Source organism: Apis dorsata, unplaced genomic scaffold (genome assembly GCF_000469605.1).
Source record: "Apis dorsata unplaced genomic scaffold, Apis dorsata 1.3 scaffold_919, whole genome shotgun sequence".
NCBI classification, from domain to species: domain Eukaryota; kingdom Metazoa; phylum Arthropoda; class Insecta; order Hymenoptera; family Apidae; genus Apis; species Apis dorsata.
Window position 1 is genome coordinate 229,535 of NW_006264030.1, and position 13,425 is coordinate 242,959.

At 23.5% G+C, this 13,425-nt stretch overlaps 5 protein-coding genes and 1 long non-coding RNA gene across 6 annotated transcripts in view; 3 read left to right on the forward strand and 3 right to left on the reverse strand.

Moving 5' to 3' along the window:
• LOC116186559 overlaps window positions 1–165 on the reverse strand; it is a 1,643-nt gene extending 1,478 nt beyond the window's left edge. The window contains exon 1 of the long non-coding RNA XR_004151580.1: window positions 53–165. This is a non-coding gene — a long non-coding RNA (uncharacterized LOC116186559). The remainder of the gene's footprint in view (window positions 1–52) is intronic.
• LOC102671384 (pterin-4-alpha-carbinolamine dehydratase) lies at window positions 30–1,711 on the forward strand. Its single transcript, XM_006623589.2, has 3 exons — window positions 30–189; window positions 858–977; window positions 1,051–1,711. The coding sequence occupies exons 1-3, from the start codon at window positions 61–63 to the stop codon at window positions 1,231–1,233; spliced, it is 432 nt and encodes a 143-aa protein (XP_006623652.1). The 5' UTR covers window positions 30–60; the 3' UTR covers window positions 1,234–1,711.
• On the reverse strand, window positions 1,463–3,001 carry LOC102671237 (succinate dehydrogenase [ubiquinone] cytochrome b small subunit, mitochondrial). The gene is made up of 4 exons (XM_006623588.2): window positions 2,723–3,001; window positions 2,254–2,387; window positions 1,954–2,150; window positions 1,463–1,794 (listed from the first exon to the last, which is right to left on the reverse strand). The coding sequence occupies exons 1-4, from the start codon at window positions 2,775–2,777 to the stop codon at window positions 1,575–1,577; spliced, it is 606 nt and encodes a 201-aa protein (XP_006623651.1). The 5' UTR covers window positions 2,778–3,001; the 3' UTR covers window positions 1,463–1,574.
• A 276-nt stretch (window positions 3,002–3,277) lies between these two features.
• Window positions 3,278–6,408, forward strand: LOC102671506 (pseudouridylate synthase 7 homolog). Its single transcript, XM_006623590.2, has 6 exons — window positions 3,278–3,663; window positions 3,750–4,247; window positions 4,375–4,848; window positions 4,957–5,716; window positions 5,816–5,967; window positions 6,077–6,408. Exons 1-6 carry the CDS (start codon window positions 3,495–3,497, stop codon window positions 6,346–6,348), a joined length of 2,325 nt encoding a protein of 774 aa, XP_006623653.1. The 5' UTR covers window positions 3,278–3,494; the 3' UTR covers window positions 6,349–6,408.
• Window positions 6,409–8,197: 1,789 nt separating this feature from the next.
• LOC102672999 (zinc finger protein 214-like) lies at window positions 8,198–9,937 on the forward strand. The gene is made up of 4 exons (XM_031514170.1): window positions 8,198–8,204; window positions 8,459–8,650; window positions 8,836–9,011; window positions 9,709–9,937. The coding sequence occupies exons 1-4, from the start codon at window positions 8,198–8,200 to the stop codon at window positions 9,880–9,882; spliced, it is 549 nt and encodes a 182-aa protein (XP_031370030.1). The 3' UTR covers window positions 9,883–9,937.
• A 1,066-nt stretch (window positions 9,938–11,003) lies between these two features.
• Window positions 11,004–13,425, reverse strand: part of LOC102671637 (beta-galactosidase-like) — a 5,954-nt gene continuing 3,532 nt past the window's right edge. The window contains exons 7-10 of the mRNA XM_006623591.2: window positions 13,038–13,209; window positions 12,225–12,346; window positions 11,714–12,121; window positions 11,004–11,560 (exon numbers count right to left, since the gene is read on the reverse strand). Coding sequence (XP_006623654.1) covers window positions 11,111–11,560; window positions 11,714–12,121; window positions 12,225–12,346; window positions 13,038–13,209 — 1,152 coding nt within the window. The 3' untranslated portion in view covers window positions 11,004–11,110. The remainder of the gene's footprint in view (window positions 11,561–11,713; window positions 12,122–12,224; window positions 12,347–13,037; window positions 13,210–13,425) is intronic.

The following is a 13,425-nucleotide window of genomic DNA, read 5'->3' on the forward strand; positions in this document are numbered from 1 at the left end:
TATATATATAAAATCTTTCAATATAATTGAGAAAAAAAGAAAGTATACATACATTAATCTATGTCGATTCTTATGCGCATGCGATTAACGAATAGTGGGGAAATGATATTTTCCCTTCCTCGGAAAAAGATATTCCATATTTTTGGTCAAAGGGAAATATATACTTCTATTTTAAAAAAAGAAAAAATGGTAAGATTATTATAATATATTCATAAAATAGAATACATTATTATTTTTTATAATATATGAAAAATTAAATATTTAACCTGTTACCTGTATTAGAATATATATAAAACTAGAAGTTTTTTTCAATATTTCACAATTATTAATTTTAAAACTATTTGATAAATTTTTAAATTATTATTGTTGATTTTACTTATGAATTCTTATTATTTTAGATAAATTAATATATATTATATATCATAATTTATATTGTTTTTGGGCAAATAACAACAAGTGGTTGAAATTTCAAGAAGTTTACAAGTTTACAAAGTTACATATACAAATAACTTTTTTATAATTTTTTATAATTAAAATGATAAAAAACGAAATTTTGATTAAATTGTAATTAATTAATTGAAGTAATAAATATAATTTTCTATTTACACAGAATTTGTTATATATAGCAAAATAAAAAAACGATCGAAAGAATTTCTTAATCGTATTGATCTTGTATTCTCGTTATCGTGATATTGTCAAGTAAAATACTTTTCATTATTATAATTTTGTCAAATAACAATGAATTATTTAAATTTAGTTTTTTTTAATAAAATTTATTTTGATTTTTGATAGTATTATATTTAGAAAATATTCTACATCAAGTTAAATTGTATAATATTTTTCAATGACTTTTTCAGGGAAAACTTACTCAAGAAGAACGAGAGAAAGATTTAAAACCATTGTTATTTAACAATTGGTCTGTGCAACAAGATAGAGATGCTATTTACAAAGAATTTTTATTCAAAAATTTCAATCAGGTATGTCATATGCGTTTAAGAATGCATTTTTATATTAAATATTTAATATTATATAATATAATTTATATTATAGGCATTTGGTTTTATGACCAAAGTTGCATTGCAAGCAGAAAAAATGAATCATCATCCTGAATGGTTTAATGTTTATAATAAAGTAAACATTACTTTATCTTCTCATGATGTAAATGGCTTATCACAAAGAGATATTAAACTTGCATCTTTTATAGACAATATTGCTAAAATGGAAGAAAACTAAGATTAAGAATATATATATATAATAAAAATGATATATAATAATAATATTAATTTTTTAAATATTTTTATAATAATAATTAATTAGAAATGTTATTCTGTTGTTATAAAATTTATGATAATAGATATTTTATGTATTTCATTACTTATAAATTAAATATATAAAATAATTAATGTTTATTATATTAATAAAATTTGTTATAAATTTTTTTTAAAATAAAAATTTTAATAAATATTATTTAAATAACATAATATATTAATTAAAGTTATATAATTTATTTCTGAATAATTTACAAGAAATTAAATTTTCTAAATATCTAAGTTATCTAATAATATATTAAAAAATTATTCATTAGGGTTGGAATCATCATTAGGAGGTGGTTCTTTGCCAATAGCCCAAGCTTCTTTAATAGCTTTTGAAACACCAGGACCATTATTTATAAGTAAAAATAATCCACATAATGTAACTGCTGAGAGGAAAATCAATGAAAGATGTAAAAGTCTTGGTAATAGTGGTCCAACAATTCTAGGACGTGCATAATCTGTAATAATAGCTTCCAGACCCCTATTTGAAATTTCAATAAATAAATAAATTAATGCATTGTAAGACATTATTGAATTAATGAATTATAACATTGCATAAATATCATGATGATAATGTATAATTAATAACAAATTTTAAAAAATAATTGAATGAAAAGAATAACAAAGAATGGATAATTACCAATGCATATGTATTACAATTATTAAGGACATTAAACCATCACAAATAATATTTTCCATTGTTAAAGCAATAGGTATTATAATTGGAAGTGCTGCTGAAGCAATTTTTTCTAAAATCCACATACGTACATGATCACTTGCAGTTGTACCTGTTTTGCGAGTTATTTCTGTATTTAGAATGATGGTATTTGTTGGAAACTAAAATATAAATCATAAAAATTATATAGTGCAAATTGAATAATGATAAAATAATGATATTAATTTTGTATTTATTAAATTATTAAATGTTATTAATTATTACCTTTAGTAATTGTCTTTCATTTTTATTCAGACTAGAATTTAAACATTGCTTAAAAATGGCAAAATTAGTAGATTTTCTAGTAAATTGTAACAATTTACACGAATTTCCAAAAAGTGTAGTTTTAGAAAATGATTCTGTAAAAATAAAAAGTAATATTATTTTATTATAATGCATTAAAAGAAGAAATATTGTAGAAATTCCAAGTATTGGATTAAATTTATATCTTCGTAAATTAAAGAATTAATGATATAATCTTTATTTAATAAAAAAAATCAATGATTACATTTTTATTTAATATTAAATTTTATATTACATATATATATTTTTTTCGCATAATATATTGAATAGCAAGATGTAATAAGATATAATAAGATTTTCCCAATAAGGTTATATGAATGTCATTAAAAATAGTCAAAATTATGTAAATCAAAAAGTAAGTAATCGAAATACATTCCAATACTTTACTTACCTAACTGTCTAACCTTATGAAAAATGCTAGGAGATGCTATACTTTTTAAAATCATTTTATAATTACAAAATACAAGATTTTCTGAAAATTGCTCTTATTTGTTGAGATTAACAAATCTTTCTTTTATTTTTTTATGATAGCTATATATTATAATTGCAATCTCAAACAAGTAAAAAATAATTATATACTAGTTGGACAATTGCTACATTGTCTATCTTCACGTCAATTTTTATGTTCGACTTATCGAATGACCGAAGTAACAATTTGCATAATTTTGATTATATATAAATTGACAACAATTAATAAATAAAATAAAATAATTTAATTATAATGAAGTATTTAATAAAAATAATTTTATTTTACTTTTTTTTTAAATATATATATATAAATTTAATAAATGTATAAATTTATATGTATGATATATATGTACAATTAATAATTTTATAATAATTTTTTTTCTAATATATGCTAATAATTTTTATATAATTTCTTTTTTTTAATTTCTTTTCTAAAATATATAAATTATATATATAAATTATATAAAATTATTTGAAATCTTTGGTTGAGAAACACTGCTTTAAAGCACGTGTTATTCATAAGGTTATAATTCTGGAAATAATAATTTTTAAAGTATATATCTTGAATATTTTATTTATATTGAATTACTGATTCTATTACTGATTAGTTTAAGAATTTTTTAAAATAAACTAATTTTTCTTTTGCGAAGTAAAGAAACAATTTCTAAAAATTTCGCAAAGAATTGTTAGATATAATGTCTGAAACGATAAATAAAAATATTGATTCCGAGAATAATTTTAAAGATCATAATATTAAACAAGAATTTGTACAAGAAAATAAATATGAAAATAAATATAAAAAAAATTTCAAAAAATATCGATCACCTAATTATTATGGCAAAAATAGGTATTCATATAACAATGGTAAGATTTCAGAATTAGAAATTAATTTTGATTATTAATTTTTACGAAATTAACTGATATTTTTATCATTCGAATTTTTTTTAAAGAATTTCGAAATGATAATTTTGGTAAAAAATCATTTAAACGCAATTGGTCGAGCTTGAAATCAGATGGAAAAAGAAAGAAATTAGAAGTGGGAAATCGGCTAAAAGAATGCGATGTTGGTATTATAGAGTTTATAGGAAATGAAGGTTTTTTTGGTGTTATCAAAGAAAGATATACGGATTTTCACGTTAATGAAATTGCTCTTGATGGACAAATTGTTAAATTAACAAATCAAGATATTTTATCAGATGGAGAAGAAAATGAGAATCTAGAAGATTTAAAAAAAATTATACAATCAGATATAATTTGGGATCAATTACAGGGATTGAAAGAATCGGATGAATCGACTATAGAAATCGATGTGACAAATATGGATAAAGATCAACGAAGAGCGATTCATAGAATTGCTAAAACAATAAAGAATGTTATTAGTCAAACTATAGATAAAGAAAATAAAAAAATCATGATGATTTTGCCAAATAAGAAAAATAGTAATGCTAGTATGTTAAATATTTAGCTTTAAATAAATATATGTAATATATCTTTTATTAATTATTAATTTATAATAATATTATATAATAATTAATAAAAGATATATTACATTAATTTCATATATATTCTTTTTAGGTCATAATTTTCGAAAAGATGATAGGATAGATTGGAAGAAAAGAGGAGAATATTGTTATTTTTTGTTACATAAAGTAAATATGGATACAATGGATGCTTTAAATCAATTAGCCATGAATTTATATTTGAAGCCAAATAATTTTACTTATGCTGGAACAAAAGATCGTAGGGCATGGACTACTCAATGGGTTAGCGTGAGAAAGGTTACACCTACAGACATATTAAAAGCAGCTAAGAACGTACATGGAGCATATGTAGGAAATTTTAAATTTGGAACAGAATCATTAAAACTAGGTATGTTGAATGGTAATTGCTTTAGAATTGCTTTGAGAAATGTTAATGGGACAGATGATCAAATCGAAAAAACAATGATTTCTTTGAGAGATCATGGATTTATAAATTATTACGGTTTACAAAGATTTGGTACTGTAGCTGCTATTCCAACTTATGAAATAGGCAAAGCTTTACTTCAAGGTAATTTTATTTTTTATTTTAAATATATTAATAATTTAATTTTTTTATGTTTTTTTTTTGTAATGTAATTTAATAATAATTGTTTTTTATGTAATTTAATAAAAATAGGTAAATGGAATCAAGCTATTGAATTAATTTTGAAACCCAGAGAAGGAGAACAAGATGAAGATTTAGTAGAAGCTAGAAAAATATATGAAACAACTAAAGATGCATGTTCTGCATACAAAAGGATTAAAAGATGTGATAAAATAGAGGCTACACTTTTAAAAGGTCTTTGTACATCTGGTAATAGTAATCCTCAAGGTGCTTTGGATTCAATACCAAGAAATGCTCGTTTAATGTATATTCATGCCTATCAAAGTTTTGTATGGAATCATATGGTATCAAGAAGAATAAAAGAATTTGGGAAGAATCCTATAGTGGGAGATTTAGTATATGAAAATAATATAAAAGAAAATGATAATGAAGAACAATTCGTTTACGATAACGAAAACGAAGTCATAACTGAGATTAATACGGAAGAACTTGATCAAAAAATAAATGAACTTGATGCTGGATCAAACTTGAAAGTAAAAATCGAGGAATTTACTAAAACTTTAGAAAAATCACCAAATACTTCAATTAAAGAAGTAACGAATGCTGCAGAATTTTGTCTTAAAATTGATGAGAATGAAAAACAAAGTGAAATTTCAAGTAATCTACCACCGGTAAAAGTACTCGAAGAAAATGATTTATCAAATTATACTTTGGCAGATGTATTAATGCCACAGGTTGGTTGGAGAGTTATATATCCACCTTATGCCAAGCCATGGTTCGATGAATTTTTAGCAAAAGACGGGTTAACAACCGATTTGAGGCAGAGAAATAAGTAATAAATCATTATGGATAAATTTTAAACATTTATTAATAATACTATTATTTAATAATACTATATTTTGTATAATTTATAACATTTATTCAATTTCAGAAAATATAGTTTAGGAGGTGCTTATAGAAAAATATTAGAAATTCCTTCAAATTTATCTTGGAAAATTATGCATTATACAGAAAAGCATAGCGATCTTATTATGTGCGATATCGATGAAATGAGAAAATCATCACCTCCAAAAGATGATCCAAGTATAACATTTTATATTTTTACTTAATTCTGTAATATATAATAGATATATAAGATTAATACAAATCAAAAATGTAATAAATGTTTTTCTGTTATTTTTTAATTTTTCAGAAGGAAGATTCAAAGCCATAATAATACAAATGTCTTTGAAACCTTCTACATATGCAACTATGGCATTGCGTGAAATTTTAAAATCTGATACTTCTCCACAAGCACAAGCTGCTCATTCTGCCGCGTGTAATGCAGAAACGAATAATTTAAAAACCTCAAAAAATAATATAGAGAGCGAAGATGAGAGTAAATCTGATAATACAGAAAAGTATCCTAAAATCGAAGAACAAAAATCGAATGATGATAAAATGGAAATATCAGATATAGTATGAATCTGTGATTACTTTTTTCAATAATTAAATAAAAGAATATTAATTAAGTGCATATAAATTGATATGCATAATTATTTTTAAGATAATATTAAAATATTATCCGCTTATTTTTTTTATGAATATTTATTTGAATTCTAATTTATTTATATTATATAATAGTAAAAAAGTGACAACGATTTATTTTCATCTTAAGTAAGATGATATTTAAGTTGGTTTAATTACTTTTTAAAATATATTATGGGTTAAAAAGACGCATGGATGTTTCAATCCTGATTCATATGATCTTGGCTTAATTCAATTATAATATATATATTTATATTAAATAGAAAAAAAAATATTTTTGTTATAATAATATAATGGTATAAAAAAACAATGATTTGTAATGTATTATTCGTTAGAATAAATATCTTGAAATTAAATAGCTCCTTTCCTATTTTTTAAAAATTTGTCCCAATTTTATAATTTTAAAAGCTTCTCATAATTTCTTTAAAGTTTAAAATAAATATGAAACATCTTAAAAATCGATTTTTCACGATTATACATCGATTATATTTCGATATACATCGTATAAATTGAAGTATTATTACTGGTATTGTGGTCGATGAAGAAGCGATTTGCAATGATACTATAGCATTAATATCCTCTCGGATGACAAACGAGGGAATGACATTGCAGGATCCCAATATGTCTGGCATCCCAATGCTGTACAACAAATTATCTTACCTTTTGTAGAATACCGTGAAAAATCGTCAATATCATGACGTAGCGTTACTGTTGAAATATGTATCGTTTTATTAAGATAATTAAGCGTTATTCCAAATTTATTTATTTAAATATTCTCAATAGTTATAGTATATTTTATTATAGGAAATATTCTAACAGAGAAAAACTATAAATAACAAATGCGATTATTGAAATTATTGGACATTACGAAAGAATATTTTTTAAATTATTTAAAGAAAAATATATTACAAATAAATTTTTGCATGACTTTTATTTTTATGTGATAATGCGGTGCCATTTTAACATTCTTGGTACCGATTCACACTATAGAATAATATGGAAAAAATTATATGGAGTGACAATATATTATTTTTATTTAATATATTATATTCCGTAATACCATTATATGTTAATTTTCTATATATTTAAAAATTTTCAAATCATTTTTGAGCATAAAAATTTTACGCGATAAAATATTTACTTTTCAAAAAAAAATACTTTATGTATTTTTATTCCATATGTATTTTAAAAATATTTAATCCTGTATTTATATTTGGATCATTATTCATTACATATTTCAATTTCAATATTTGTTATGTAATAAAAAATTAATTATGATTGATCTATTATTTGTAAATAATTATTAATGTAAAGAGTAATAGAATATATCTATAAAAGAAAAAAAAAGAACAAAGATTATCAATTGTGTACATTTAAAATTTTTCAAAACAATTTTGTATTATTGCATAGTTATTAATATATTAAATATATCTGTAGTAGATTCATGCTAATAGATGTTTGCAAATAAGTACTTATATATAATATATTACGATGAGATACATTATAAGAAGATGCATTTATCAAACTCCGCCCTTCAGAAAAAAAATACCGCCTCTCGACATGCGCTTTCGTAGTTACAACCCTCTTTCTCACTTGTGATCGGTGGCATCTGTTTGGGGTAGTAAGCATCTAATTCAAATTTATCCTTCTTCATGTTTGGATTCTTTGGTGAAGTGCGGAAAATTTTATCTTTAGTATTAAATTTTGTGAAATTTTTACCTAATTAAGAGAAATTTAAAAAATAAAAAATCGTTTCATTTAAAAAAAAATTTGCAAAAAGTTTGTTATGTCTGGTAAGAATCAAACATAATTGAATAAATAATTTTTTCCAATTTGTTAAAATGTTAAATTTTTTTACATATATATATATATATGTAAACAAATTATAACATTGTATTAATATTGTAACATATGTTTCGATTTTGCAATGAATTGTTTAAATTTTTTGAATGAATCGCTTTGTTAGAATATCAATTAACAATTTAGTGAATTTCGCTCTTTATTGAAATATAGATATATTTTTAAATAAATTATAATTTATGTTTAGTAATTTTATTATTAAATAAAGCAGTGTGCAACATAATGCAAGAAACGCCTTTAGATTTGAGTTGTCGAAATTCCGAAAGGAAAATAAATTTAAATTCATCAAAGTTTCAAAAATCTTGTTTATCTTGTCAAACATGTGGCAAAAACTTTGACAGACCGTCTTTGCTCAAAAGACATCTACGAACTCATACAGGTTAGTGTAATTAAATTTCATTATTATTAATTTATAATTCATCAGATATCGATTAATTATAATTTATAAATTCGAATATAATTATATTTGTGATTCGCATAGTTACTTTTTTTAAAAATATTTAAACAATAGTAAGTTTTTATAGAAATAAAATTGAATTACAATGGAATGAAAAATTATACATGATTTAGGTGAAAAACCACATGGTTGCACTGTGTGTGGAAAAATGTTCAGTACAAGTAGCTCGTTGAATACACATGTCAGAATACATACTGGAGAACGGCCACACGAATGTCTCATTTGTGGGAAACGTTTCACGGCTTCATCGAATTTATATTATCATCGAATGACTCATTATAAGGTTTTTATTAATGTTATTTTAAAGTTGTTAATATTTTTCAACATCTTATGAACAGCATAAAACATAAAGATAATATTAAATCGTTTAATTACAATAATAAATTATATGCATCAATTTGTATAGATAATATAATATAACATATAATATATAATATAACATTAACGATAATATAACATTAACATAAACAGTAATAGATTACGGGAGAAATCGCATCGATAATTTACTTTACCTATCAAATGGTATCCATTATATCTTTGTTGAAATATATATAGTAAATAGTTGATTTATTATATTAATTTCAAATAAAAAAAATATAACATATACAAAAGAAATATAACATTGCGATGATATTATTTTTATAAATATATATTTTATAAGATAAAACAATCCATATAATTTGATTAATAATTTAAAAATTAATAATTATTTTTTATAATATCTGAATATAATATATATGTAATCTTATATTTTATTATAGATATTTCTTTTAATTATGAAATGTCTTTAATTACACGAAATGTCATCATAAATGTAACAATTAAATCATGTCATTTTTTTTGTTATAAATGATGTATCGTAAGGCAAGGATATTAAGATAGCATATTTAAAGATAGCATATTAAGATAGCATATTAAATTTATATTGATATAATAATGATAATAATTTACCAATCGACAATCATGATATATATATGTAGGAAAAACCTCATAAATGCAATGAATGCGGTCGCTCTTTTCCAACTCCTGGTGATTTAAAGGCCCATGGGTATTCTCATAGTGGTAACTGGCCTATCCGATGTTCAATTTGCAATCGGGGATTTTGCAAACCTGGAGCTCTACATCACCATATGCAAGTGCACATAGGTAATTAATATTAATTAAATATCAACAAGTGTTTATAATTTTTCACGAATTTTTAATACTTTACAAATTAAAAAAAGATTAATAATTAATCAATAAAACAAATAAATAAGTTAATAAAAAGATATATCTATTTTTAGAAACATGCCAGAATTCAAAAATATCAGGTTGGATCGAAAACTCGATTCAGGATTAGATCTCGAATTCTCGAAACTATTTTGTGATTGTCGGTAAATTGTCAGAATTCCCGAGAATTTCGAATTTCTCAGATATCATAAGATATCGATATCTTCTTAGATATCATAAAATTTTTGAAAATTTTCTTTTAATTTGATATATTCCGAAAATATTATTTATTTCCTTAAAATTTTACAAGAACTTGATATTTTTAAAAATCTTTGAAATTCCCAAATTTTCAGATATTTTCGGGATATGAGCCGAGTCGAACCGATCCAACCCAATTTCTTTTCGATCCATTCGAGCATTGGATATAAAAAATATAAGCAACTATTTTATTGATTTTTTTAAAAAACTAAAATAAATTATTATTTTATAGAAAAGAAAAGAAAAATTTAGAGAGAAATTATTGATCTCTTTTCAGGAAGTCGATCGTATCATTGTAATATATGCAAAAAACAATTTTTTATGATGAATAATTTACGATCACACGAACGATCTCACGATTTCAATGTGATAAATCGAAATATTGTTAATTGTTTAAACATAGAAAATAATAGAGCAACGATAACTGCATTTACTTTCGAAGAAGTAACTAAAAGTCAATTTCCCGCAATTTATTCTTGGACTTCATGGATACCATTCCATTATTAAAAATATAATAACTGAAATAATTGATTTTTTTTTAAAAGCGATAAATGTTGAAAATGAATCATTTCAAGCGAAAGATAAGTATATGCGAATAAATTTTATTTATTGTATAAATTGTATTAATGAATGTAATAAAATTGTAATGTCGCGTTTAAAACTCTATCATTATTGTTAATTATTTTATCATTAATTTTAATTCTCCTTAAATAACAATAATTACGAGAATACGGACAAAATAACAGATATGCGCATGATAATATTCATTAAGAAATATCATATTATTGTAGAAATGATATAAAATATAATGATATTTTTTATTTATTTATTTATGTTCGCACAGTTTCTCATTAAACAATAATATAGATAATTTGAATAATATTTTAAAGAAAAAGAAAGGAGATTAAAAACCGATCAAACCAAAACACGTATATCGTTCGAATTATCTCTATTATTTGAATATTTAGCATCGAAATCAAGTATCGGTTCTTTTTGCAATTTAATTTTCTCGCTGCTTGGTACATATTCCAATTCGACTAACACTATCTCATTTTCGCCTATTCTTAAAAAAGATGCAGGAATATAAAGAGTTATTTGAGGGCCAACCAATGGCCAATATCGACCTAAATTGTGTCCATTCACGAAAGCAACTCCTTTGCCCCAACCATCAGTGTTTAAATACGTGTCCATCGGTTGATCAGAGATCGAGAAAGTTCCTCGAAGTATGACGGGACCATCATGAAGAGTTCCGCTTACAGATATGTTGGAATTGACATTGATAAGCGGGTTGACGCTGTCCAGCAAAAATCCAGTCATTCTCCAAGGTCCAAGGGGAATATTGTTTAGAGATACATTTGTAACTCCCTAGTAAATGAAAAATATCCAATAAATGAAGAAATATACCTTATTTTATCTTTCATTTTTTCTATTTTAATTTCTATTAGATATATATTGAACGATACGAGCTTATAATTTACTTTTACTGTTTGTTGCTTATTAAAAAAAAGAGATAGAGACCTTAAAATCGCGAAGTCCATTTCCATAATTTAATCTTCCTTGATTCTCGATCAATAATTTCAGTTTTTGTCCATAAGGCTCCTCTATACTTAAATGATAGATGTTACTGGTACGACTTAAGGTTCCAACCAAATGATCATCTACATAGACTAATGCTCTATCTCGAACTTTTGCGTGCAAAATCGCAGGATCCTTAGGGCTATGTTTTATATCAGTCTCGTACAATACCAACCAATGAGATAATCCTAACGCTTCGAACGTTAGTGGATGCGATCCTTGGACGATAATTGTTCCGAATAATTGTCGACCTTGAGGTTCGAATAATTTCAGAATTGGCGACAATAGAATCGAACCGTAATCTCCTTTTGGAGATACTGTTGGAAGTGACACGTTTGGCAATGGCAAATACTATAATAAATACATGTGTGTGTGTGTGTGTATAATAGATATATATTATATGTAATAATTTTTTAAAAACAAAATATGATTAGAGACTAAAAAACGTAAGTACCTTAGATACGATATTCCGAATTTCGAAATATTTTGATGTTGGATCACCAGCTTCGGTTAACGGAGCATCATAATCATAGGAAGTTAGTTGTGGATTGTATGCATTTTCGTCACCATTAGCCCCTATGGAATCGTACGTTTGATACTTAACGTTAAATCAATACGTTATATACATGGATTATAGCATAGAATGTCTTGGAAAATCTAGTATTTGTATCGTTGCAATGTACAACGTAATCTTAAATCTAAGATCAATTTACTTGATCTTAATCTTAATTTATAAAATCATTATTACAAAGATTATAAAAACTATTACAAAGTAATTGGAAATTATATTTATATATTGTATTTGAAATTTATACATATTTGTTTATATTATAATTATATTATAATTTATATTATAATATATGTTTTTAGATAATTAAATATTTTTTCACGAATAGTATTACATTACGTATACATTTTGCAAGACATTCTCTATTCATGTGATCATTATATGTTTCTGATCGGAATATGATTTTGAGATACAAATGATTTCTAAAAAAGCGAGCATTTTAAATTGCACAAATAAAATATAGCATACGTTACAGTATTATCAACAAAATACAATATTTTTTAATTCATAAAAGAAATTTTTAATCATTGTTTGTCCAACTTCTTATTAATATTTTTTTATTTCAATATCTTGATTAGATATTTTGATAATGAAATTTCGATAATAAAATAAATTAAATTTTTTTGCGTGTTGCTATATTTTTAAACAAAATTTTGCAAATAAGAGTTCAGAATAAAATCTTAGGAAAGATTTACTAACCAGCGGTGTAACCAAAATTTGTTCCACCGTAAAACATATAAATATTAACAGAAGCACCCAAAGATAGCATTTGATTTAAAGTTTTTGCAACTACTGTAACATTTACTCTTTGAAACGGTTCTTGCCAATGTGTCAACCATCCAGGATAAAATTCTGAATTTACTAATGGGCCCTAAAAAAAAAAAAAAAAAAAAAAAAATAAAATTAATCATTTTAAATCATTTTAATAATCGTTACAATTATATTTTATTCTCTTGTTCTTTTCGCCAATATTTTTCAATATTGTTATTTTTTATTTTATTTAAAATATGCAACACACAACAATTTTATTCCATATTTCGAGTGTATATATATATATATATATATATATATATATATATATATACAC

Excerpts from the sequence above, each read along its gene's own strand:
- LOC102671384 (XM_006623589.2), top strand. The coding sequence starts at position 61 with ATGTCGATTCTTATGCGCATGCGATTAACGAATAGTGGGGAAATGATA. Across the intron at positions 190-857 it reads TTTTAAAAAAAGAAAAAATG|GGAAAACTTACTCAAGAAGA; the intron begins GTAAGATTATTA and ends TGACTTTTTCAG. Across the intron at positions 978-1,050 it reads TATTCAAAAATTTCAATCAG|GCATTTGGTTTTATGACCAA; the intron begins GTATGTCATATG and ends TTTATATTATAG.
- LOC102671237 (XM_006623588.2), bottom strand. The coding sequence starts at position 2,777 with ATGATTTTAAAAAGTATAGCATCTCCTAGCATTTTTCATAAGGTTAGA. Across the intron at positions 2,388-2,722 it reads TCATAAGGTTAGACAGTTAG|AATCATTTTCTAAAACTACA; the intron begins GTAAGTAAAGTA and ends TTATTTTTACAG. Across the intron at positions 1,795-1,953 it reads ATTGTAATACATATGCATTG|GGGTCTGGAAGCTATTATTA; the intron begins GTAATTATCCAT and ends AATTTCAAATAG.
- LOC102671506 (XM_006623590.2), top strand. The coding sequence starts at position 3,495 with ATGTCTGAAACGATAAATAAAAATATTGATTCCGAGAATAATTTTAAA. Across the intron at positions 5,717-5,815 it reads GATTTGAGGCAGAGAAATAA|AAAATATAGTTTAGGAGGTG; the intron begins GTAATAAATCAT and ends ATTCAATTTCAG. Across the intron at positions 5,968-6,076 it reads ACCTCCAAAAGATGATCCAA|AAGGAAGATTCAAAGCCATA; the intron begins GTATAACATTTT and ends TTAATTTTTCAG.
- LOC102672999 (XM_031514170.1), top strand. Across the intron at positions 8,651-8,835 it reads ACATCTACGAACTCATACAG|ATTTAGGTGAAAAACCACAT; the intron begins GTTAGTGTAATT and ends AAATTATACATG. Across the intron at positions 9,012-9,708 it reads ATCGAATGACTCATTATAAG|GAAAAACCTCATAAATGCAA; the intron begins GTTTTTATTAAT and ends ATATATATGTAG.